The sequence below is a fragment of the Phalacrocorax aristotelis genome, chromosome 14 (assembly GCF_949628215.1).
Source record: "Phalacrocorax aristotelis chromosome 14, bGulAri2.1, whole genome shotgun sequence".
Taxonomy (NCBI): domain Eukaryota; kingdom Metazoa; phylum Chordata; class Aves; order Suliformes; family Phalacrocoracidae; genus Phalacrocorax; species Phalacrocorax aristotelis.
Genome location: NC_134289.1, coordinates 10,939,594 through 10,966,359, shown reverse-complemented (window position 1 = coordinate 10,966,359; position 26,766 = coordinate 10,939,594). Strand labels below are relative to the sequence as shown.

The following is a 26,766-nucleotide window of genomic DNA, read 5'->3' as shown; positions in this document are numbered from 1 at the left end:
ACAGTTTCTGGTAACAAAATATCTGTACTGCTTAATTTGTCCCACTGGCCGCCAGCCTCCCCCCACCCCCAAACAGTCGCAAGAGCAGTGTACATTTACTTAACACAGAAATGCCCCTGAGACTGGCATTTGAGACGCAGAGAGAAACCCCTTCATATCTGAGAGGATGATACACCTATCTAGATACTATGCATTAATTTGGGTTTCTCCTTTTTCAACTTGTAGACATTCCCAGGAGTACTGAATAAAACCTCATGTTGTAGATAACATTTCCTAAACTCACAGGCGGCTATGAGCCCAAACACAATCATAAGTCAGGAACCTAACATGCCTCCTAAATATTGTATATCAGTAAAATCCAACACTGCTTTGTGACCATCAGTATTTAGTAAACTACAGTAAACTGTTGCGAAGCCATGATAAAACCCAAAGTCATTGGAACTATAGTTTCTGACTCTGATCAAACTCTCCTAATTAGAAAAGTTTCAGGAACTTAAAAAAACCTCAGGCTTCCTGAAGAGATGAGCTTAGCATCTTGACATTTTCCACGCACAGAGGCTACTGCTACAGGGTCAGCAGCCAGTGATAGCTGACATCTCTCACATAGTTACCATTTGTGATTTATACCCTAGTGACTGGAGGCTGCAGTCCCTCTAGGAGAGCCTCTCTTTGTGCAATTCAGTGGGTAAGAGAATTACGTCAAAGAGAACTATAATACCAAAAAACTATACAAGCAATAATAGAAAAATACCTAAAATACTTTTAAGATGGTCTGGCATTCCAGGCATTAAAAAGATCTATTATATTATAAGATAGAAGAGAACAACATGCGGCACATACAGCACATGAGTTACTGCAATGTCATCAGTGCCAGGGAATTGACTTAGCTATGGAGGAAGATTTCAGGATCAAGTCAAACCTATTCAAACCTTCTTTGTCCTTTTTAGGTTTTGTTCAACTTTTACTTTATGTTCATAATCAGAGAGATAATCAGAGCTTTAAGCTAAGACTGAGGTCTTTGCATGCTGGATGCCACAAACATACACAAGTAGTTCCTTCCCTGGAAGTTTTACTGTCAAACTGGAATTAAAAATAAAAAAAAGAATCAAAGTGGAAAGAGTGAAGGACAAGCATTTCCACCTTATAAAACTGAGAACTAATGAATGCGCGGTTACAGAAAGTAGTGAGATTAGTCATATATCAAAGAAGTCCCTCCGTAACCTGTAACATGAACTACAAGAACATCCTCCCAACACTTGACATGAAGTTTTGATATAGGTCATCTATGCATGAACCTGAAATTGCTTTAGCTTATCATGATGACCACAGCTAAATTAGAACTGGAGGATTTCTTTCTTCTGCTCCAGGAACAGGCTCTTCAGTCAATGTCAGAATACAAACTTCCCTGGAAGGTTAGCAGAGGGACAACTGCAGGACAAATTAACTGCATGAGAGAAAAAGCAACAAGAGCTTCAAGTGAAATTGTTTATTCACAGAGAAAAAAGTTTTACATATTGTTTTCATAGTGTGTCTTCATAGCCTTCTCCTTGATAATTCCATCCCAGCTTTTTGTTGACCATCTCCATGGCAAGAAATCTTTGAGTCACTTGGTTTCTGGTCTGCTGAACTCTCAGCAGTCCATCCATGACTCCGGCAGATGCTCGTGTTCACACCAAAAGGCAACAGTACATTAGAGGCCAAAAGGTGACTGATAAGTCAGACAGACAGCCTTTCTTCTGTGAGTCACCATGACAGTGCATTACCAAAGAGGATGGCTTTTGCTGACCGTTCCTTTGGCCTGACAGCCTGAACAGCCTTTCTCTCAGAACACATTTTAAATCTGTCCTCCTTATTTGTGTGATTCTATTGTTTTTAACGCAACGCAAACAGTGGAAAAATTTCTGCAACTCCTTCAGTGTGTGTTCCCAAAGGTATCTGAAAAATAGATTTCCCTAGATAGGGTTGAATCCCATTCTAATTTTACACCAGCATTAAGAGACCATTTCTACTGATTGGGTGACATGGTTGAGAAAATATGCAATATGTTCAAGACTTATTTGCACATATGCTGCTCTCTGTAAGGATGGCGTAATCTAGCTTTTAGAGAATGAACTGAGGTCTTGACTGCTTGGAGTTATAAATAATCACACAGTGCTTTTCAAAGAGAATGGAGCTCTATGCATATTTAAAACTTGGTCAGAGCACACACATAATTCTGTTTCATGTACCAACATCACCCCTAAAATTCACACGGAAAAAAGAGCGTCATTTCTCATTTCCTATCTTAATGCCCACTTTGTGCTAATAATCTCCACAAGGTGACAATGTCACAGGTGAAGCTGCATTGTAAAGTGTGACCCTAATACAGATGCCTTTTGCAAGCTTTCTGGCAGGCATAAAAACATCTGGGTAAATATATCCAAATGTAATCTATACATTCTGGTTAATATTTTGAAATTAATTCTGCCAAGACTGCTATTTCATGGAATGTGTGTCTGTGGTATACCCATCGTTGGTATACCAGAACTCATTTTCCACCAGGCAAATGACAATGAGAGTTCCTCACATTAAAGCTGTTCCACCAGCAATTGCAAGAGAGTCTGTCAAGAATTACAACTCCTACCTGCATATGGAGAAAATATAGACCACGATGGAGAAATAAAGACCACGATCTGAACTGCTAAATTAAAAAACAAATATATATTGGTGGAAAGATCTCTAGACAGATGCAAGGTGAACAACGCAGGAGAGGGTGAGGTGCTTCGCCTGAAAGGGATTTGTTGGGGCACCAGATGAGTCAGGGCCAGGGAGGGTGACCGGAGCTGGAAAGACTCCATCGTTCTAGAGACGGGACATGAACTGCAGGGGAGCAGGTTCCTACCCAGGCCCCTCGTGAGGGCTCAACCTCAGACCAGAGTAAAGGGTTAAAAAAACCTGCAGCAGACACCTTGTAAACTTTCATTGTTTGTGTCTGCAGAGACAAGAACTGAACATTTCTTCAGAATGCTGTACAAACTCTGTGAGTTTAAAGGATTAACTCTTACACAGCTAGAAACACAGAGAACAGGTTTAAGCTGTGCGGAAATCCAGTGCCAAGACAACCAGGCTGCAAGACGTAGCTTTCAAAGAATGACAGGTAAAGAACCTGCGGACCCAAAGGGTGGTGGAGAGCCAGCAGCCAGCTCCCGAACACCAGGCTCAGAGCTCAGGGCTCAGAGCACACCAGGGCACAGGGGACCAGGACCCAGCACAGCAGTTTGGTAGCTTCCAAACTGAGGAAGAAAAATACACAGCAGTTGATTAAGGCTCCAAAACTAATGTTTTAACTGTTGAAGTTCATTAAGGTCCCTAGATGACAGGCATAGCAGAAACGCTTGTTTCTATCAGTCCAATTCCTGCTGTGCTCCCTTACCGTTCTTTCGCCACTCTGGCAGAGAGAGGTGTTGTCAAGCAAAGTGGCAGCTTACGCAGCATATTATGCTGTGTTTTTCCCCACAGCACTTTTCACAATTGTCATAAGAACTGTAGTTTTTCAATTAACGTACGTAAGGCTATAGCTTAATGTAATATGATTTCAAAGTGACTTAAGGCATGAATGTTAACTAGTGGTTATATAGGGCTTATCAGTGCAGGGATTTAATGTCAGAATGAGGAAAGTTACACAGGCAGATTTGTGCTATGTTTAACAGAAAATCTAAGCACAAGGACTAACGGAGAAGGGACATGCATCCTTTCACAAACCCAAGCACAGCCCAGGAGAAAGTGAAGTTAATTCCCAGCTGGTGGCTGACTATTAAACAGAAAGAGTAATGCCCTGTTAGAGCTCCATGCACATGCCATTGAGAACCTGGTCCTCGGTTACTACAGTCTGTCCTATTTCCTAACACCATTTCTGACAGGGAATTGTATTTGCTACTCCTAACCTTAAAAATATGTTGTTCTGAATGAGTAGTAACACTACACATTGCATCCTAGGAATATATTGGAAAAAAAAAAAAAAAAAAAAAAGAAAAAGTTTAAATCAATACCTGTCCTCTCCCCTTCATCTTTTGCTTTAAACAGGAACTTTCCCCTTGAGGAAGCTGTACTCCAGCTCTCGTGGTTCAGGAATTCGCTGAACTATGCACTAGTTCCAAGCCTATCTTGCCTGGAAGTTCCCTGGAAGTTCCCAGTATGGGATGTTACAGTGCTACAGCCCAAGACCTCTCAAAGCCAGCACCGAACCTGACGAGAGAATTGCACCTTCTGGACGGAGAACCAACACTACATTCTGAGGGCAGTAAAGAAAGACAGGAGATCCCTTCAAGTATTTAAAAAATGCTGAAAAGGTAGCATGGAGTGCCTGTAAGTTACTTTTGCTTTTCTCCTCTATTTCAGTCAGCAAAAAAGCTCAGACAAACTTCTTCGCTTAAATGACTTCACACAGTCACCGCTTATACTCCCAGACATTGTTTCAGTAAAAGGGAAAATTTCTAGCCAGATGAGTGGATGCACAACTCAATTGTAATAATCTGGATATAGCTAAAAATAGTCAACATGGGATGTCAAACAAAATTATCAGAGGTTGTTAAATACTGATTTAATGCCTCGGTACGCACACTCCCAGCTTCCCGTATACAAAACATAGGCAATTGTTTGAACTACAAGTGAACAAGACTGGCATTGTTTTATTTCTAAGTGAAATCAATCTTGTCAGAGTATCATTTTAATGGAGCAGTTACACCCCAGGTGTTCCTAACCAGCTCAACAATAACTTGGTGCAAAGCTCACAGCTCTGAACAGATGCCAGCTCTTGGCTTATGTACCTGCCAAGGAAATAATCTGTAGTTTTATCATGCTGGGCTCTTCAATCCATTTTCACTTAGCTCTAATTCACAGAAACTAAGGGAATTCCCCAAATGCTTCTGAGGTGCTGCATGTTAACACAGTCATAAATTAAATTCTTAACACCTTTATTTTTTTTCTTGATATCCTCTCACAACCCTGCCCCCCCCCAAGTACTTTAGGGCACTAATCCCAAACTGTTCCTTGTAACAGGTTTATATATTAGAAATAGCAGTTAGAGAAAATAAAGTGTTGGAGGGTTTTGCTGCTCCAGAAGAATCAACTCCTTGAACTGCAAATGTTCACTTATTCCTCTGAGTACTAAAAAGGAGACCCAGCGATGTTACCAGCCGAACAGGTAACAATTCCAACAGCCCCTCTTTGACTGGGGCTTTGACTGAGATGCTTAACTAGAAGAGACACGTTCACACACTGCTGCTTATCCCAGCACTGTCTACGGATACAAAACATAAGAGTAAACATGTTGGAGAACATTGATAAGTAAAAGCTAGCAAGGGAGAGAAAACTTAATTATAAAATCACTTCAGCATAGAAGCATGGCATTTTTAGTAAAAAAAAAATCACTCATCAACTATTACTATCAACTTCATCTCCTTTACTGTCAGAAAATATCTAAGACATGAGGGATTTAAAGTTCTTAACAATTAAAAATATCAATACTGTTGGTTTTGAAGAACCTGTCATCACCGTCTGTTGAACAGAATTGCACAGAAATGGGACTTTGTTTTCAGTGGATGAACTAACCCATATTTTGCCCTATTGCTTATATTCAATGAAAGTTATTAAATCAACTTCACATTTCTGCTGCTGGGGAAGGGGGAATAGCAATAGTGAGCAGGATGAGATGAAGCAAGAGAAAGAAAGAGAGCCCACTGTTTAATTTTTTAAAGAACGGAATTGCGGCAATAAGAACTGCCCGTCACACCATATCAACACTAGGCTTCCTAGGCCTACTGAGGTGTAATTTTTGGAACAAAATCAGATTTCAGCCATATCCAGGCATTTGTCACTTTCACATTTGGATACATTATTTGAATGTAAAAAAAAAAAAACAAATCAGTAACCTATTTAGAAACCCCAGACCAAATCGAGAAACACTAGGAAACAAAATGAACAAACACAAACAAAAAAATAATTCTCTGAAATTAAGGTCTCGCTTTTTATTTATCCCAGTTATTTTTCTTATGTTCATACACACCCTCTTTTGCACTCTCCTATTTAGAGTTTACATTTATGTGTTACTATATTAGCTTATAGATACACAAACTTCTGTTCACACCAATTCTACCACAGAGCTAATAAAAAATCTCAACTATTCAGCCCATGCTCCAACTATACTGTTTTATACCACTTTAATTTTAATATTATTAGCAATAGGTAATGTGTAGCATATCTCATGCTGACTTTGGCTGGGATAGAGCTAAATCTCTTCAGAGTAGCTAGTATGGGGCTTTGTTTTCGATTTCTGCTGAGAACAGTGTTGATAGCACCGGGATGTTTTAGTTCCTGCTGAGCAGGGCTTGCACAGAGCCCAGGCCTTTCCTGCCCCTCACCCCACCCCACCATCGAGGGGTTGGGGGGGCTCAAGGGGTTGGGAGGGGACACTGTCTGGACAGCTGACCCCAAATGACCCAAGGGATGCTCCATACCATATGACACCATGCTCAGCTCACATTTGGAGTGATGATGTTTGTCTTCCCAAGTAACTGTTAATCGTGATGGAGCCCTGCTGTCCTGGGGATGGCTGAGCACCCGCCTGCCCGTGGGAAGGGGTGCACGAATTCCTTGTTTTGTTCTGCTTTGCTTGCATGCACAGCTTTTGCTTTACCTGTTAAACTGTCTTTATCTCAACCTATGAGTTTTCTCACTTTTACTCTTCCAATTCTCTCCGCCAACCCACCTGGGTAAGTGAATGAGTAGCTGCGTGAGGCTTAGCGGCTGGCTGGGGTTAAACCACAACATATGTAAAAATGACAGTGATCAAATACTTCTGGAACTTTGAAGCAAGCAGCTATCAATTACCATCTTTATCTACTACAATGTTTCATCTTTTCCCTTCACACTAGCTCTGTAATGGATATGAAACAATATTATTTCATTATTTATCCATAGGATCAATAACAATTTGATAAATTATTAGATGTTTTCCTTTTGTGTTCCACGTTCCTCTTGCCACCCTCATCATGTCAGAGCGAGGTTATCCATTCTCTGCGCCTGAAGGTAAAATGTCTGTCCAGTACCAAAAATACAATTCACTATGATTAATACTATCACTAACAAGAATTTGTTTTCTTGAAATAGCACCATTCAGAATAGCAGTTCAGATAAGGCCAGGGTGGATTTTTATACCTGTATTACAAAGTGTCCCTGATTTTGCTGACAGTTCCTCCCCTTTTGAGAAATCATTGGGTACGTGTTCCAGCATTGCCAAGATCAACCACAACAGATGGATGCTTTCAACTGAAACCTATAACTGTAAAATGTGGGGATGTTTAAGAGATGCCACAACCTGAGAGGAAGAGCTTTGATACCCGTTTCATACAACTTACAGCTTTTTTCCACATTCTCTTTCTTGCTGAGCTGTTTCTCATATAGCTACGTTAGTCTCTGAAACTCATCTTCTGTCATTACTATGTAATTTCCTGTTAGATACTAATGAGACCAATGCTACATGTTTTGTGACTTCCACCAAAAGCTGCTTAAGTCTCACAGTTGATAGTTTTGAAGTACAAGCATGTTCTAAGCAGCCTAAACAAATAACCATTTGAAGAGTGCAGAAAGTTTTGCACCACAAGCACATTGAAACCTGCAAATTCATATGCCTGATACCACAGGCAGCACATTCAAAAACTAAAGAAAACAAAAAAGGAAACAAAACCACAAACAAACACCCAGTTGAAGTTTTCCCCTCTAATTTTTAATTTATGCTAAAATGTTAAAACTAAAATGTACGTTAAAAATGAAACCTATCATATCACACTGTAGGAAAAAAACAAGAGTTTGGCTTAAAGTTTATACTACAGTGAGTTTTTTAAAAACCCTTCAAGACAACAAGGGACAAACCTTTCAATGAACAGGGTAAATTTATTGAATTTCTTGGTAGAACTACCTTTTTTAGGAGGTGAGAGGGCGGGGAATCAGTTTAGGCATTTTTGATTGGACTTTAGACCCCTGCTTTGCAATTCCAGGCTCCCACCTGGGGAGCCAAAACAGCCAATAACAAAACTGCTATGAATGTGATAATGTCAACATACAACAAAGGCAGAGTTTGTTTATTTTTAAATGCCACTAGCAGAAGGAGACTTTTGTTTCTTCTGAGGCTTGGCAAACTCAAGGAAAAGCATAACTTTGTAGCCAGGAGGCTTAACCCCATTAAAGCAAAATCAGAACAAAAATCCTCTTAATTAGTAGTCATCAGCTCCTACACCTTGTTAGAGACCTATTAGAACATAAGCAGATCTGTCAGATAGTTACCCCGTACATACCTAAAACACCATATTCAGAGAGGGAGCTGTTGCACACAGTATAGGGTGCCTGCTGCTCCCAGAGGTGATTCATGGGAACACACGTTCTCTTGTCAACTTCTTGATCGTGAAGGACGTGATGACGATGGCTGCAAATAGGTGTTGAAAGAAATTTATTAGCTAAGAATAACTTTGGGCTTTAACAGAGCTATTTTCAAAGATGAACCGTCAAAGCTATGTTCTAGAAAGCATGCAAGCAGTACAGTTATCTTTGCTTTACACAACAGCCTGGTTTGCTTGAAACCTAGCAATACCATCACACGTCTTAATACGATTGCTGCACTATAAGGACTTTCACTGACTATCCAGGCTTGTTTTCAAGCACTCATGGAAACCGAACATTCCTCATCACTAGTAGAACTCGGGGGAAGAGGGGAAGAGGTGGGGAGGCTGTTGCTATAAAATATACTGATTAGAGTTAAAAAAACCAACCAACCAAACAAACAAAATTTTATTTTAAAAGTTCAAATACTATTAAACTTTTCCTCAAAACAACTTTTGTTTGCCTTTTATGCAAAATTTTAATCTAATCTAATCTCAGCACCAAGACTTGAAGCAGTTGTATCCTCTTTCCTGTGATTTCCACTCGCATGCACCATCTACAGCTCTCTAGAACACCATTAATCAGCATCAGAATGGGGCACCGAGGAACCCTACCAAAACAGAGATGACTGAAGTAATTACTGTAATCCATTCACGCTCTGAGCAGACTGAGTGAATCACACCAATATGTCCAGCTCAACAACTGGTAACATAAGGACAGTTATTATACTGGTAACAACTACTGTGTGTTGTATAGCTGCCAACACTGAAGACTGAATCTTTTTTGTACTTCCCTTTGCTATAATGAACACTAGCAAAAGAGCTCTGAAATGTATTTAGAAGTCAGCAATATAAGGTCAGGAAAAGACAGAATCTTTGAAGAACAGCACAGGGCGGGAGGTAGATAGAGGAAAATACACACACCAGACCAGCTGTTAGGCAGAAATAAGTTTTGCCGCTGTCATTCTATTTTTGTCATTCAGCCAAAGACAGAATGCCTAGCTAGGCGATAAGCTTCTTCAGCATGAAGTTTTGTATTACCCCAGCGAAAGGTGATTACAATGAGCATAGATGGACAGCCAGAAATACACAGACATCAAGTCAGATTTGGCCGTCGTGGGATTGTCAGGTTTACTGACATCAAACCAGTTCAAAATCAAGTCTCTCTCCCCTTTTCCTTCCCTCTCTTCAGATGATAAGGGGCCCAGTCCTTCTATCTGCAGCTTTATTTCTCCCAATTTTCAGTTTTGTTTTCAGGTCTTGTCCAAAGGATTTTGCTAAACTGCTGTTAGAATGGGAACAAAAAAAAAAGGCCAAAAGACTGGATACCAAATGAAGCTCAGCACAGAAACAGAGCACTGTAACAGAGATGACAGGCACCAAGATTTATCTCTTTTCTGCAAGCATTCACAATGAAGCACAGTGCAGCTGCTAGTTCATTCACCCCCAGCAACGGGCTTCGCATCAAAGGCTTCAATTAAATACATCATTAACATTTCACTCCACGGAGAATCAGGTAAGGCAGCAGAACTGTATATATTTTTACCAAGTGATCAGATTCTGCGTTCATTCATGCTCCATAGTCATTAAAAGTCTCGGTACAAAGGATCTTGTTTCACTTAAAAAAGCCTTGCCAACTGGCAATGTGTTTGTTCACAGGATACCCGAGTTCCAAGCAGCCACCACTGGGATGGTATTTAGAAGACTTCAGAATCTGCAGCAGCAAATACCCTTCTTTTATCTCTCAGCAATTAGAGATGGATTGCAGCTGAATTTTTAGTTAAAAAGCAGGAAAAAAAATATCTCTGCTTTTCAGCAAGAGAAGAAAGAAAGGCTCTAAGAACATTTGTTCTGCCTTAAATACAATTCTTTAAAATGCTCTTTACAGAGACACAGGAGATTTGTTTATTGTTGACTGCCAGAATCTATAACATCCAGGTTGATGCTGAATAGCCTCAACTTCCCCTTTCCCACAGAAGACCACATTGTTTAAAAAATGTCAAGGTGTTTCTTTAAGTATGGGACAGCATTTAACAGTTATCTCAGTACTCACCTAAAAGTACCCCTCTCCACATCCTGTCCACTTAGCCGGACATGGATCCCTTCTTTCAGAAAAGAGCCAAAAGCCATGTATTCTGCTAAGGCCCAGTCAACAACCCTGTTCTTGGTCATTTCCAAGCGGGCTCTCAAAATCCGAGAGAGTCCTACATTGGAATAAAGATCAGAAATCAATGGACCTACTTCAGAGATATTTTGTGTTCACATTACATTCACCATTCTCCTTCCCCACTGGCTAAGTTAAACACAGATCTAATGGGGTCTACAAATTGTTCTAGAACTGCACTGCTAGCAAAGTAAAATAACTTGTTTCCCCGGCAAAGGGTTGTGTAACATTCATACCTTGTTTTAGAAGAAGAAAATAAGATTGGCTGTGTCAGAAACTACTAAGGACAATCAAAAAGACTCATGGTGAAATATTGCTTCTTAAAGATTTATTTTCACATCTCTAACACCAAGTACTGTTTTATAAGAGACTGAAAATATCAGCTATTGGGTTCATGACTTTTTCTTCTCTCTTTCTTTCTTTCATTTTTTCTTGGCATTTATGTTATTGGACTTCTGGAGATATTACAAAGCAAAACAGGCTGGATTCATCTGTATCATATAAATAGGAAATTGTAGCAGCTGCCAACAGATCCTCAGTTGCTAACCAAAAACTGTTCTTTTAACAGTGACTATTTTATAACTTGGTAAGCCAAAACACAAGTTGCAACACTGACCTTTAAACAGAATAAATCTTCAAAGCTGCACACCGGTGCTTCCAGCTTTGAGGCTGTAAGCCTAGTGTAGTCAGTGTCACTTGACACCATCTTGTTTTCACATCTGCCCTGATGCTTTTGGCAAGCTGTCCTATTTGTTATTTTCCCATGCTCGCCTTTGTTACTTTCCCCATTTTTACAAAAATCACTCTGCTCTCTTGCTACATAAAACTATTCTCTCATTGAAACTGTTGAATTTAAAGTGAAAAAAAATCTTGACAATTTTCTCTTTAGAATATCTAAACATTTGATAAAACAAAATAATCTTCCAATTGTTGAAAGACTGAGATATGAAGCTGTTTCATTCTAGTGGAAGGACAAAGTACATCAAAGGCGCTCTTCCCCTTCTAATTCTCCCAAAATGTTCTCTTTCATGGCCTTTTAAACTGCATAAAAGAATCTAGCAGACCAAAATTTGCTTTGAACCGTAAATCTATCTTTTATACTGGCAAGTGTTACTTAGTGTCAATGGTTAACCAAGGTACTAAAGAGAGACTGTCTTACCTTTTTAATTAGAATGTCTAATATTAAATTTTATTAGCCAATTATAATTTCAAATTTATCAGTGTCACAACAAAGTGCACAAATGTGTAGGAGAGTTTTAAAAGTTCATCTATTAATTGTGCCTGCTCAACAAGCTTGCAGTTGATAACTGGGAATGTCCTATCATCATTACTTGTAACTGTGTTTGATTGTCCCAAAGGAACACAAACGCATAGAACACGTACAGCAGGCACACCCTATTCCTTGATAGATGGCTCTGGAGAAGAAAGATTAGCTAGAGATTTTATCCAGGAAAAAAAAAAAGCTCTTCCTCTTGATCCTAAGTATATTCCCTACCAGCCAACAAAAGAAAAAAGATCCCTTAAAGTATCACCGTGTTTCCCCACGGAATGAACATGCTATTGCTCCCTGTAGAGCTGCTAGACTTCAGCCTGCCCAAGGCGTAAAAGAATTAACTCAGAACTTTGACACAGCACCCGGCGCTCCCCAGTGAGACAGGCATATTTAACTTCTTACTATAACAGATACCAAATTCAGAATTTAATCTCTTCAGACCAAAAGCTAAGACTTTTTGAGAAAATGCTGGATTTGTGCTATCATCAAGTAAGTTGAAAGAAAAACTGTGTCTGAATTTGCCTGCACAGAGCCCGTTCCGCCTGTACTAAAATTAGGCTCATAGTATATCAGCAATGTTGCCAGGTCTGAAAGGATCAAGCTATATTCCTGAGTAGAAAGTTATCTAATACAAGAAAAGTGTCTTAAATGGACGTCAAGTTACCACCAGTTTTAGCATTAAAAAAACCCCAAACATTAGTAGCGCTTTCTGTCGTGGGTGCCTTACTTCCCAGTAAGTCCCACAAGCGTGCTGCATAGAGGCAGCATTTCCACAAGGACTTGAAGAATGAAAGGAGGTATTAACTTAATGTTACAAAGAGACTTTTACCTCCCTCAGAGGTAATTTAAATGAGGTAGGGAACAGAAAAAGTGGCGTGATACTGAAAGAACATTATGCTGAGAACAAGCAGCAGGACCTTAACTGCCACATTCTTCTTGCCCATAGGGGAGAAGAGTTAAAATAAAAGCCACAGGCATTTCCCTCTTTGGGAAATGGCCCAACAGCACCTGGTGTGCAGAAATATCGAATGTGAGCAAGAAACATAGCCATGAGGAGAAACAAAGACTCCAGCTCACCTGCATGTATTTTGAAGTCTTTGACTGGCACTGAACTAGCCACGTTGCCAATGTGAGTCAGAAGGTCTTCTGAAACGCCAGTTGGAGGACAAGACATGCTCTTGGGTTCTCCATCCACGTTAAAGAATCCTGGAAGTAAAAGATGTTCAAGGAGAGATGTTCAAGGACTGATTAAGAGATATCTACACTATCTATAATTTCTTTGAAAACCCACAACTCTTAAAAGACATTCTAAGCAGCAGCCTAAACCTAGTTCTTTACCTTTCACTGGGAGACACAGTCATTTTGACTGCCTGCATTACAACAGAACTTGATCTTGCAGGCACACAATGATCTGTTTTGTTTCTGCTTTCACTCCCTGTGAAGTCCAGCTACATGGGCAGAGACAGCCAATAAAAGGCACAGGGCACCTCAACCCCTCAAGAAAAAAAAAAGGAGCATGAGACATACTCCTTCTTCCTGAAGGTACAGTCAGTTAACAGAAGAAAACACTTCTCTGCTCAACTGAAAAGATGTCTTTTGCAAAGTCACCCCTTTGCATGTTTTTTAAGAAAAGCACCCCTTTCAAGTTGATCTGGCAGAATGTTTTATTTACTATTAACCGGGGCAAACCAAAGGTCACATGTTTTATTTTAAAGGAACACTTTTGGTAAAAACCATTTAAGAGCCCTAGAATATGGACTCAAAATAAAAACACAATAATTTTAACACGAGGATAAGTGAAGGGACACTTCTTACCAGGCCAAGGTGAATCAAGCCAGTGCTTGATATGTAGGATCTTGTTATCCTTAGATCTAGTATATGCTTCTTCACATATTCTATCATACTTTGCAATTTCTTCCTGTAGAACAAAACCTCTCTTTTAAAGATGAATAAACACAACACCTTTGTATCTTACAGATGACACCTAGCATTCAGTATGATAAAAACAGTTCTTTAACCCCAGAAGAAAATTTAATTACAATTATGCAAACAATTTCATTTTATCTAGGATCAAATTGCCTTCTAGAAACATGCTTACCCACATGACTTTAAATTACTTAGTTTATTGAGCACATGTTGCAGAGCAGAGTACCAGGAGCTGAAGTTGCAAGCACTGCTCTAGAAGGAGACTGAACTGAAGTACCAAATATAATTTACAGTCATACTTCTACAATCAGCATTATCCAGCTCTCACACTTCAGGATACAGAAGCCACTAAAGACTAGAACAGAACCTCCTAGAAAACTAGCTTGGCTACGGGAGTTTAGCTAAGAATCTGCTGGCCGCACCCATCAATGGCAACAGATCCAAAGCCATACTCTGTAGAGGCAGAACGCCTCTACAATACCTATGTTTCAATCCAAAACCACACTCAGTTGAGCTCAGTCTGTACAGCAAAAAATCCATCCAGGATCCTGGATCCAGTCACCAAAGCCCATGCCCCTACTGGCACATGCTTACAACAGTTCAGGATAGCTAGTTCTGCATGAGCTGTGATCATTCTTGCAGATAACAGATGCACCTACACAAACTGCTTTTTTGTCCATCTGCAATATTCTGTCACTACATAGTTAGCCACACCTTCTCAGAAGGTCCTTTGTTGCATCTGCACTCTACACATTCACTTTCAAAAAGACTAAGGTAAAGACCTAACCAGCTTAATCTGGGCACCAGACTCTACGCTTCATCCTTCTGGAATATTTCAAACGATCTCAGATCTTAGTTGAATTATTGCAAGATGATAAAAACATTAAACTCAATTTATTGCATTATTGCTGGATACAAGCCTGCCAAGGTTATCAATACGAAGTTACAGTTATACCTATGAGCATTCAAATACTGTCTTACTGCCGAATCAAGATCCTGGAGATGAACAGCTGACATATGCCTCCATCTCTAGCAATCACATCTGATCACCTTTTACAAATCTCAGAACTGAAGCAAATTTTTTTCTGTGCAATATGTATTAATTACTTCACAGCACTTTCAGTCCTTTCGTTACAATAGTATCTATTTTACATGAAAACCCAAACCAAATTGCATCAGAAAGTGTCAAAGGGTGAGGACTTATCACAGTAATGAAAGCAAGGTTTTTAAGCAGACAGCATACGGTGACAGCTGTGTCTTCCTACTGACAGCTTCGTAAGTTCCCTTTAGTTCTGTTGACGTGTACCTCAAACTCCTGCAGTGTTACAGTCCCATCTGCGATCAGTTTGTCAGCATACTTCTTCAGCACCGGCACCTGCTTATGAATCTGCTTGTACATTAGAGGCTGGGTGAACATCGGTTCATCCATTTCATTATGTCCCCTCCTACGGTAACAAACCTACAAAGGGAAAGATTGTGTTTGTTGGTAAGGAAAAACATGTGATGAAATTCTTTCAATTTCATAGTTTCACAGAGGTTTTAGGAGGTTTATGTTATAAAAACATTTATGGATCATTGTAGGGCTGTTATTCGTTTTGTTGGGTTCTTTTTTTTAGGTTTTTCGTTTGTTTATCTGTTGGTTTGGTTTGTTATTTTTTTTAAATGAAGAAACTAAAGGCCATTAAAATAAAAATGTTCCTTGACTGGGTCTTTTAAGCCACAGAAAAATAAGAGAGTGGTACATAACATACAGAATGAAAAGAAACCCAAGACTTACCAAGTCAACCACCACATCTTTATTGAATGTGTTCCGCCATTCTGCAGCTACACTGCACACATACATCACTGCTTCAGGGTCATCAGCATTCACATGAAAAATGGGAGCATTGACCACACGAGCAACATCAGTAGGATATGGAGATGAACGGGCCATACGGGGGTCTGTGGTGAAGCCAATCTAAAAATTCCAGGAACTTCCATTAAAATGTGGGCATCTCCCTCTACTTTGTTTTGAACGCTTGAGGTTTTCTGTTAATGGTCATTTACATAGCAGTAGTATCGGCTTTTCGTTCTGGCTAGCTAGCTTCTTTTTGCTCCCTTAAAAACAAAACAAAGCAAACCTAATCCAATTCAGTGTTACAAATTGAGTGAAATAAATGTAGGTGATAAAATATTATCCACTCAGAGTTACTAGATACTATGATCATTTTCAGGAACATCCTAACTATTCAATAATTGGGGCGACATTGCACCCTGCTAAAGACAAACAAGAATAAAAATCAATACACTAGCAACTATTCAGCAGACAAACTGATTAGAAAATGTTCTACTTCTTACCTGGTTGTTGACCACAACGTGAATAGTGCCATTTGTGGTATAGGATGGGAGGTCACTAAGATGGAATGTCTCATAAACCACTCCTTGTCCTGCAAAGGCAGCATCCCCATGTAATAATATGGACATAACCTAAGAGGGAGAATTATACACACATATCCACACATATATTAGAAAACAAAACTGCAATTTAAGCTTCTCAGAAGGTTTTCTTTGCTCCATATTTCTGTAGCGCTTATAAAACAGAACAGTATTTTTATAATAAACCACAGCTGTGTCAGCATTCTGCTGCCTTTGCTCGGTTCACAAATGAAAGAAAGTTTTAAGCCTACTTCCTGAAGTTACCCTTGAGGTACCATGTCAAAAACCTTATCTAGTTCAACAGGTGATATATCCCTTTTGTGAAGGAGAAAGAGAGGAAGACTCTGTGATACAAAACTACTGGTAAACTCTTTTTATTAAAAATAATATTAAAAACTACCGGTAAGAGTTATTCTACTAAAAAAATCTTTACCTTTTTCCCTGCTGTATCCCCTCGATAAAACTGTTCAGCTTTTGTCTTCCCTTGCACAACAGGATCAACTGCTTCCAAGTGAGATGGGTTAGCCATCAGGGACAGAGTGATTTTCTTGTTTGTTGCTCGGTTGATCCTCTCATGGTACATTCCCAGGTGATATTTTACATCCCCAGATCCCTAACATGCAAGACGTATTCAAAGCTCAGGAATGTCATTCATACCAGCTACACCTGATTGACTATGCCTAAAATTTGTGCTTCAGTCTGAAAAATGCATCTAGGTAATTGTACATCAGTATGCACGATGGGTTTGACACCATAATTTCAAACTGGAATACTGTTCCTATTTTATTAGTGTCACTATCCAATATTGGATAAATATTACAGAACATTGATACCCATTTAATTTACATGAAACAGTGATTAAGAATTCAGTCAAATGACCTGGAACTTACTTATCTACAGTCATTCCTAAGACATCTTCTGCATGTTAGAGGTTCAGTATAGTCTTTAAATTTGTTAAGAAATTTCACCAAATCATATTCCTCAAGCTAGAAAAGACGACAGTGCGTTTCAGCAGCTGATAATGCTATTTTCATAATAACCATGACCAAAATGACTGAAGACTACCTTGAACATTGACCTCTATATATAGGTCTATACAGAAACAGCACCTTACCTCATCAGCCGCTTCAAGTTTGGGATCAAACTGACAGAAGATCTGCTCCAGCTCCTTTCGGATTACGTTAGCCAATACATTCAGCCTACCTCTAAGAAAATTCCAAACATAGTTATTTCTCAGAAATGGTAATAACAGAGTTAACAGCATAAAACCTACAAAATCAGCAAGCCATCTCTGTCAGAAATTTGCAAGTAAGAAGTTCATTTCAAACTTTTGAACCAGAAACCCTTCATTCTACCCTTCTCCTCCCATTGCAAAGGTCCTCCAATGCATTCCCACCGACGTTTTACGATACCTAGTCTTCCACATATGGGAAATGAATTTTGTAGCTACCCAGGAGTTGTAACGTGATGACATTAATAATTAATTAAGGCAGATCGCAAAATTAAGTTTGATACTATCTTACACCAAGCTTTCTCAGTTCTAGACTCTATGCAGTGGGACAGATTCCATGGCTGCTGCCACATTTGCTTGCAGCTTCAAAGTACACAGAAGAGAGTTCCACTAGCATTTACCTGTGAAGCCTGTAGCCTCTCACTGGCAGGTATTTGTTACAGTTCTGTGTTCCCATTACTCACAACGACTGACTCTTGCTGCCCTAGGTTCTCTAATATCAACTTCGTTAATAAAACTCTAGAATGCAAAACTTGTCTTAAGACAATAAGCCCCTTTGCTGGGGGGTTTCCATTGACATTACCTATGAGGCATCCCCATTATAACATATTCAATTCCCATTTCACTGGATTTATCAATGATGGTCTTAAGTGCAGGAATCATTACTTCACATCCTTCCAAACCAAATCTCTTTTCGGAAGACCACTTGCGAGCAAGGAAGTCTTCAAATCTTTGCCAAAAAGAAACCCAAAAAGACAAGAGAGAGTGTTTGTATTAAGATAATGTAGAAAATACTTATTGTCAAACATCTTTTAGCAAATAAAATTACATTACACTGTTTTAAAACATCTGTGAATACATGTTTTTAGGCCTCTGGAAGTAAGTCACATGTAGGGAGGAAGACCTAGGAGAGAATTAAGTCTTATTTCTACTCCATCTGAGAAGTACGTACAAGGACTTTGAGACAATTGAGACAGGAAGAAGAGCCTCCACCTCAGATAAAATTAACTTCCCAAGTTAAACTCTGCTCCTTCCCATGTACACAAAATGTATACTGGCCACGGGGAAAGCAGAGTAACAGCAAAGAAGTCTCTTCTATGGATTGAAGAAGACATAACGGAGAACCTGTATTTTCTGGAAGTAATTATTAAAAACTTGTAGAAATACAGTTGAAAGCACGCCTATTTCATAGGTCCTATTCAACGGCAGGGCTCCTCAGACCGTGTGAGGTAACAGCTGGTAATGTGCCAAGAACTAGGACACTGGCATCTCTGCCTCAGCTGCAGCAGGAGGAAGATGTCAATCCTTGACAGCTCTACGTTCTTTCGTTCTTTAATGCATTTGGGCCAGAGGCAATGTGAGTGGTTAAAAGTACCTTTGAACAAACACTGAAAGGATTATATGTTGTAAAGCTTGGAGATACAAAAGGCAAAGAAAATACATCTTCATTAAAATAACTGTATTGGTTACATCATCTGTGCAACGCCTCGACTCATAACACTGCCATAATCCATTAATACTCAGCTTATTCCTCACTTAGAACACTGACATTTATCTCTTTAGATTGAAGTCCTAAAAGCAGGGAAATGAAGAGTTGCCAAAAGACTCTCCTTAGCTCACCCATCAATACCCTTACAATTCGGGCATCTAAGCAACAAGCCAGACCCTCCGCTGAGCTGTGCTGCCAGAGTTCCTCAGGGAAGTCAGCGGGGCTATGCCAGTTTATATAAACTGAAAGTGGGGTCCCATGTGAACAGCAAGTCCTACAGGGCAAATCAAAGCAGTGGTTGTACACGCAGTTTTCCTCCTCTTTGCAGCTGCAAGTTAAGCCAGTACTGGACAAGCAGAAAGTTCATTATTTGAGGCAAACTGCCACTGAGTGTGCAGAACTACAATATTTCACTGTCACATCTTGCAAGTCCCCCATATGCCACTGCGAGTCCGCGAGGGCTGGCAGCTCACCCGCTGTCACTGCATGCGTTCAGTACCTAATGAGGAGCAAGTCTTATGAAAGATGGTTACTCTCAGAAGGGATAATCCAGAAATGCTTGACCCTGCAAGGCTTAAGATGATGCCCAGATCAGACTACATAGTCAGGGTCTAACATGTTTACTAATGCATACACAAAGTAACTCACAGATATACAATAATATTTTACAGGAGGAAATGTTAAAAATGACCCTTTGTTCAATAACCTGTATCAGTGAACTCCACAAAGGATGAGAAATCCTACTTTAAAATTCAGTTTCCTGAAGCATGCAGTACTTGGAACGAACATTTTTGAAAATGGTATTCTTGAGCAAAATCCGCTTTACAAAGCCACAAATCTCAAGAGCACAACCAGTTTTCCATAAAACCAGATTTTTTTCTTGATCATTTTCAGACAAAAAGAAAAAGCATGCTAGAGATCGCTGCATAGAATTTTACATAAAACATTTTTCTTCCATTTTCAGCAGACAATTAATTTAGCAGAAGATGAACATTCAGCTCCTTCATGCAACTAGAAACCCCAGATCTTTCCACAGCTTAGTCAGGCAGGAATAAAAGCACAAATCCTTGTCTCAAGATAAATGGAAATGGTTGATACTGAGGGCTTGTTAAACAAACTTACTTAAGTGCAATATTCATTTGACCATTAAGTGACTTTCCTATTTCAGTTTAAATTAAACTTTTCACCAGACAATCTTGCTATAATATTGGCAAACAAAACCTGGCAAAAATATCTCCCCACACCTCCAATAAGCATTTCATTTTTAAGTCTTTCAACATAGAAGCTTAATCAAAAAATGTGTCTTTATAAATCTCTAACTCTTGTATTTATCAAAGGATATGCGAACTGTTTCAGATCAAGAACTGTAATAAATCTTGTGCCCAAGAAGACAGTCTTGTTCTAGGGGTGAGAGGGTAATTCAGTCTCTGGGATGACAGTATTTCCATACAGATAGCCACAATGGGAGCAATCAATAAACCGTTTCCAAACACACATTCACATATTACAGAGACCAAAACTGCTGCCAGGTCATGCAATGGTACAGCACATCTCGGCATACCCCAAAAGGAGAACGGCAAAAACAGGACGTAAAATCACATTATGCCTCTCAAATCCAGTCCCATGTTGGCACAGCCTTCCAAAGAGACTGTTAGCATCCCAGCGAGTCAAACAATGCTCATGTCAACATTTCACCCATCTAAAAGTTCTCCTTGATCTGACTGTTAGAACAGTTTCCTTTGATCATGTGCTACTAGAAAGATGCACAGTAGATAGAATATATCAGAAGATCAGTATCCAATGTTGCTCTGATACCTATTTTCTGAAATAGGTTATGAATCTTTAAAACAGATGCATATTACTAGTCCCTTGTTGAAACAATTTTTTCCCAGTTTATCTCTGCAAGCCAATGAAAACACTGCCAGATATGCCACTAAAGGCTGCACGTCTTAGACACCACAACTTGCCTTTGAAGAAAATAGAATACTAGAAGTCACTACACAGACCCTGACATACTCACAGCACACACTTTCCTTTGATACCACAGCCAGGTTAACTACACCCTCCTGCACTCCAGATCTCATTTAGACTCTCCACCTCCACCTCAGCAGTTTACAGACTGCACCAGCTTACACCCAGAAGCCCAGAGCAGTTTCCCAGCACCACCCCAGCATACCTCATCGAGCGCACCAGCCTTGCCAACAAAGTCCTTTTTTCCTCATTAGTAAACTTCATAACTCCCGGTGTCTCAAACTTCTGCCGGATCCACTGGCACTGCTCCACATCATTGATGAACATAAACTCCAAGCCAATATGTTGGCAGTAGGTATTCTAGGATGTGAAAGTACCAACAAAGAAGCTTTAGGAGTTAATGGGTCATGAAGAAACAAATATATTTTTTAAATTATATTTTCTGTACATATTACTCTTCTGAAAGCTATCTTGTCTTCTTCCTCTTCCACTATATCTTCCCCACAGTAATCCTATAAGCAATTAAATTACTTTACTGGATCTAGTTTTGTGCCAGAAAGCTTTTCCTACAACGAAACATTTCAAAATTTTGAATCTGGAAGATTCTCATCTGGTAATACATTCAAAGTAGGCCAATAAATCTGCCTTAACCTGACTGACATATTTCACCTAACTCGCTACTGTTCTTACAGGCATAAGAAAGTCTTTTCTTTAGATGCACCAGCAAAGATTCCAAGTCATTTATCAAAATTTGCCATGCCTTTTTTAAATGTCACCTGAAATCAAGCAATAAAGACTATGAGAAGACAGCTACGAAGCCTCATGCAAATTATCTGGTAACTGTCAAGTCTCAGAAGGTTGGAAATCTGAAAAAGAATCAAGCAGCTGAGAGCAGAGAAAGGACAGGGAAAAACGCAAAGACACTTCAGAAATCTTATCTTGTCGTTGCATTTTTTAAATTTTCTTTTTCTTACCATAAAAAGAGTATTTCACCAGAAAAATGGGTCCAAAACACAAGTCAACAGAAGTAAGGCTATTGTGAGTTTGAGACAAAACCATTCTGAACACATAGTATGTGTTCAGACTCAGAGTATGTACTGCCTCTAAAAAGGAATTTAAGGTTAACTTCAGTGAAAAAAAATCCAAAGCTCTGGAGAGAAGAGGGAAACCAGAGGGTTATTTCTCTTTAACACAAATCAGTTCCTTGAGGCTTTTAGATTTTGCGACTGATTTTGTCCATTTGTTTGCACATTACAATTTTAAGGATTATCTCTTGAAAATCGCTGCACAGACATGCTAGAAGTGCAAAAACCAAAAAACAAATATAGAGCTCGAATGCACAACAGAGATGTCATGGCCTAACAATTTACCATGCTTCAACTAAGCCAATGTAACAGTCAAACGTGCAAGTCAACACATTCTCTCACACTTGCAACAGGTCAAAGCCATGAACTCTTACATGCTCAGTAATTATTTTATTTTTACATCCTTGTAACTTAGTTCTGTATTTCATCCTTTCAAATATTTCCTCACCCCTAGCTCTTTTTACTCCAATGGATTTCATTACCATGTAACAGAAATCTCTACGACTTCAGTACTCCAAAATCCTGGAAAGAGCACAATCGGGAATAGCCAGTACTTACGAACTCAGTTTACAAATCCATTACCATTCCTACTTGCTGTTTTGTTATTTGGAGTTCCCCTCTAATTATATTCATTTCTTTAAATCACTTTTGCTTTAAATTATTTTAGCTTTGGTGACATCACATGGCATAACCATATCAACTGCCAGATAATGAAACTCTAGAAAAAGGACTGGGGATGGAATACAAGGATGATCACTATCTACAAGCTATAGCTGGGCTTTCATGAATTTGGTACCCAACCCTCACATTTTCACTCAGGTAGAAGTCTCACTGATGCTCGGGCTCTGAGAGCAACCCCTGCACGTCCTGAGTACTGCATGCAAAGGTGTTTTATCTGTGGTAGAACACTTAAAAGACAAGTTGTAAAGGCTCTTCTCCTTTTAACATCAGCTCTTTACAGAACTAGAGTCCAAATTGGTGTTCTACCTTATTCACCTCTTTTATACTCATCCTTAATCTACGTATTTCAGATACCCGGGCAATGAAATTAATGGTGCTGCCATCTCTAGAAACAGTACAAGGTTTATTTCTGACGACATTTGAATTCTTTACATGCTCTATTAATAACTGAAAAATGGTGATGTTTGTGACTGACAACTGGAAAAAGATCACTTCTGTTTGGATGAAAACAATGACAAATAAAAAAACTGACCTCCAGCCGTTTGATGATCTCTCGTAAAGAAAGACTGTTCTCATTTCCTCCTATGAAGGTGGTTGTAGGCAGCTGAAAGACTTTGTCCAAATCTGATTCGTGCAAACCATAAAACCCTACAATAGGTACATTATCAATTTGCGAAGCAGGGCAGGAGACAAAAAGGAAGCCAGCTTTGTTTTTCAAACCACCCCAAATTAAGCTTAATAAAGCAACATTAAGAAAGAGGGTACCAGATTAAAAATTGGAAGCGTGAATATTTTGGAGGCACCCGTTAGTGCAATGCACTTTAGTGTGGATTTTAAAAAGAGATGTTTTCATTAAAGAGTTTATGTTTGATTAGAAGTACCAAACCATTCTTAAACGCTCAGATAGAGCAACTGAAATTAAAATCACCCACACCTTTTTGTATTTTGGCATATTAGCATACCTGCCATCAATCCACCATATTATATCTTGCAATTCACTGTTCACTAAAATAACTAACTGTAATGACAGGAGTTTCTTCCTCGCTCTACCATAAGCAACAAAATCAAAAAGAACCACTATTCACAGACAGAACCAGTTGGTTGGGAGCATACCAGATTAACTTATACTACATCAACAGATAGACTAAGAGAAAATACAGAACATGATCAATATAACACTGTGCGAACACTCTGGCAGAGCTTCCAAGGCATCTCTATTTACCCTCTTTCCCTTTATAGGGAAGTTAGTTGGAAATAGCCATGTAATGACCTGTACAGCTCTACTTCCCAACCGGTGACCCCTTCTAAAATGCGCAGATTTACACACAGACACACACACCCCAGCTAAGACAAAAGCTTGTTTAAGCATATAGTCCCATCTTGATTTAGACATATCTAAACTTGTTCTGGCTGAGAATATGGTTTAAGAAAATATTTAACTTAACTATTACACAGCTTCAAAAGCCAAAATACACAACAGACAAGACTGAAAGGCTAGTATCGATGCAAGTTAAAAGCTTTGCATGATGAAGTTTAATCTAGACTTGTTAAATGAAGAAAGGAAAAATAGTAATTTGCTTCTTATAATTGTAAGAAGCGAATGTATAAAACTTATAATACACATTACATACAGTTATGTAAACTTATATAGAGATAAACATTATACATGTGTGTGTGCACATGTAAAAATATTTTTTAAACTAGAAATAGCTTCTATATTTTTAATTTTGAATTCTTTATCTTGGTTCTGGATAAGCTGCAGGCATCCACGTTAACACTGATATGACAGCCTGCACATAACTCTTAAATCAATATAGAATAGTGCTCTGTATTCCCTGTTAAATGAATTTTCTGAAGATGAAAGCAAAGAAGCAATTCAAAGATGAAATAATAACAGAACTAAGCATTTAGAGTTGAAGTCAGGCCATAGGATTGCGTTACCACCACTTTTACTGTACAGCGCTGTCAGTAATAACACATTTTGTGTTTTAAAAATAATATCATTTAAAATAATATATTTAAATTATTAATTTTGGTTTTAATAATTTTAATAATACATTAAGTGTCAAATCTGGAGAGATGAAAAAATTGTTTGTGTACCACTATTTCTCCCTTTTGGCACCGTAATAGGTTTTTCCAGCACCAAATTAACTCTGGTTTTCTATAATGCTGACTTTTTTTAAAAAAAAAAAGGAGAACAAAAAAAAAAGGAGGGGGGAGGGACACAGCGGATGACTGGGGCTTTAGTAAAATTTGAAACAAAGCAGTGCTAAAAACCTTTTTTTTTTTTTCCCCACCCTTTGCTGACTTTCTCTCAGACTTCACAGGCTCCTCATGTTCTGTCATGCAAAAACCAGGACACATACAGGAGTGATCTGGGCACATACAGAACATCTGTGCTTTGTACTGCAGCACTGCATAGTTACTGAAGCATCACCTTGTGTTTAAAGAGACACAACCTTATTGAAATACAAGAGTTCCCGAAAGCAATTTTATAACGCGATTCGTGCAGTAGGTACACCTGAAACTAGCTACATTTTTAGAAGCAACTCCAGGAAAAATTTCCTACCAGAAGGTTTCTCAAAAAAGAAAGACAGAACAAAGAAAATGCACAGAAAAATCAAACACTAAAATACTTTCTGTACTACCAGAGACTTTTCGTAAGTTTTCTGCCTGGAACATTTGAGGATAGGCAACATTTGAGATTCTTCCCTTTTTTGCTGTGTGAAGACTAGATTAGAAATATTGTTTCCCCTCACAAACTGAAATATCACCTCAGTTGCACTCTCAGGCACATCCACCCATCTCATTGAGAGGTCTAGCACATTTTTCCTGTGCTTGTGAGGGCTTCGGTATGATGCCTTCTGACCAGTCACAACACTGTACTAAACTATCCATAGAGTTTAAAGGAATTTGTACTGCCGTGCTAGCAATCACCCATGCTCCAAAGAAATTATACTTACTCAGTAAATGTCTAATGTATTTTCTAGTAGGTACTTTCCTTTAATTAAAGCTGACAAACTTCAAAGAGCACACCTGATTTGTGTAAGCACCTCTCTACTTACAGTCGTAAGCGCTCCCCTGCCTTTATATGATCAAGGGTCAGAACCACTTCTTTCCCTACCACCAGAAATAGAAAGCACAGCGGCAAAGAGGCAGTAGAGGTACTTACAGTGAAATTAAGCAGAATGCGTTTTATCTACTACTTGCACTATGTTTTATGTCTGGTCCAAAAAACTTCCCTACCTATCAAAGAAAAATTGATTCAGTGTCTTTATCAAGTAGAAAGTCACCTTTTAAACATACCACGTAGATTGAAGAGTAGAGAAAAATCAATCAGATGGTTTTTTATTCAAGCAGAGAGGAGCAAAGATATTGATCACTGCAATTTCTCAAAGACATGCCCTCTTAGCGACCAGAACCACCTTTGCAAAAGCAAACCCTAGTGTATTACACCCTTCCAGCAGTAAACTAAAATAATCACCATTGGATTATATACATAAGTCAAGAATTCTACACTTCCTGTGTTTTCTCCTGATAACTTCAATCAGACTTCTTCAAGTTATACAGAAGAAATAAGTATCGGAGGCTAGAATCCAAATTTGGTATGAAATTCACCCAAAGTTCCTCTATCTGGTGTTTTGTTTATTCCTTGTTTTTGCTATTGACTAGCCTTCAGATGTCCCCAGTCAAAACAAGTATCAAGCATAATGGTATAAAAGTCATTTAGATTCCCAGAATCTTGGCCTATTGTATTGATTAGTATTAATTTCTGGTGTGGTTCAAGACCATAAGATTTGGGAATTTTATAAAGTGTTTATAATCATCAGTCATCAGAAGATGAATTCACAGGAACCTCAGCTGTGATCTCAGAGCAGAAATTCCAATACCTCCTTACAGATGCTCCAAGCAGAAAAGGCAGAAGCTTCCCTGAAATGTCTTATTAAATCTCCTTAGCCCAATGAGACAAGAGACAAATGACTGTTGCAAATAACAAGGCATGCAGCGTACGCACCAAGTTTATCAATTGTAGTGATTAAGTCAGATGGAACAAACGAATCCAAGTCTGCGTCCAGAATTCCAAGGGGATCCAGCTGAGCCACATGATGGCCACGGATCT

General features: G+C 39.0%; 1 protein-coding gene across 1 annotated transcript in view; it reads right to left on the bottom strand.

Moving 5' to 3' along the window:
• The window catches only part of OGDHL (oxoglutarate dehydrogenase L), a 55,149-nt gene that overhangs the window by 14,394 nt on the left and 13,989 nt on the right, over positions 1-26,766 (bottom strand). Inside the window, exons 4-16 of the mRNA XM_075109601.1 lie at positions 26,662-26,764; positions 23,179-23,294; positions 21,086-21,240; positions 18,004-18,150; positions 17,304-17,394; positions 16,623-16,802; positions 16,112-16,240; positions 15,552-15,731; positions 15,081-15,233; positions 13,664-13,766; positions 12,926-13,054; positions 10,465-10,615; positions 8,331-8,458 (exon numbers count right to left, since the gene is read on the bottom strand). Of these exons, the coding sequence (XP_074965702.1) occupies positions 8,331-8,458; positions 10,465-10,615; positions 12,926-13,054; positions 13,664-13,766; positions 15,081-15,233; positions 15,552-15,731; positions 16,112-16,240; positions 16,623-16,802; positions 17,304-17,394; positions 18,004-18,150; positions 21,086-21,240; positions 23,179-23,294; positions 26,662-26,764 (1,765 nt within the window). The remainder of the gene's footprint in view (positions 1-8,330; positions 8,459-10,464; positions 10,616-12,925; positions 13,055-13,663; positions 13,767-15,080; positions 15,234-15,551; positions 15,732-16,111; positions 16,241-16,622; positions 16,803-17,303; positions 17,395-18,003; positions 18,151-21,085; positions 21,241-23,178; positions 23,295-26,661; positions 26,765-26,766) is intronic.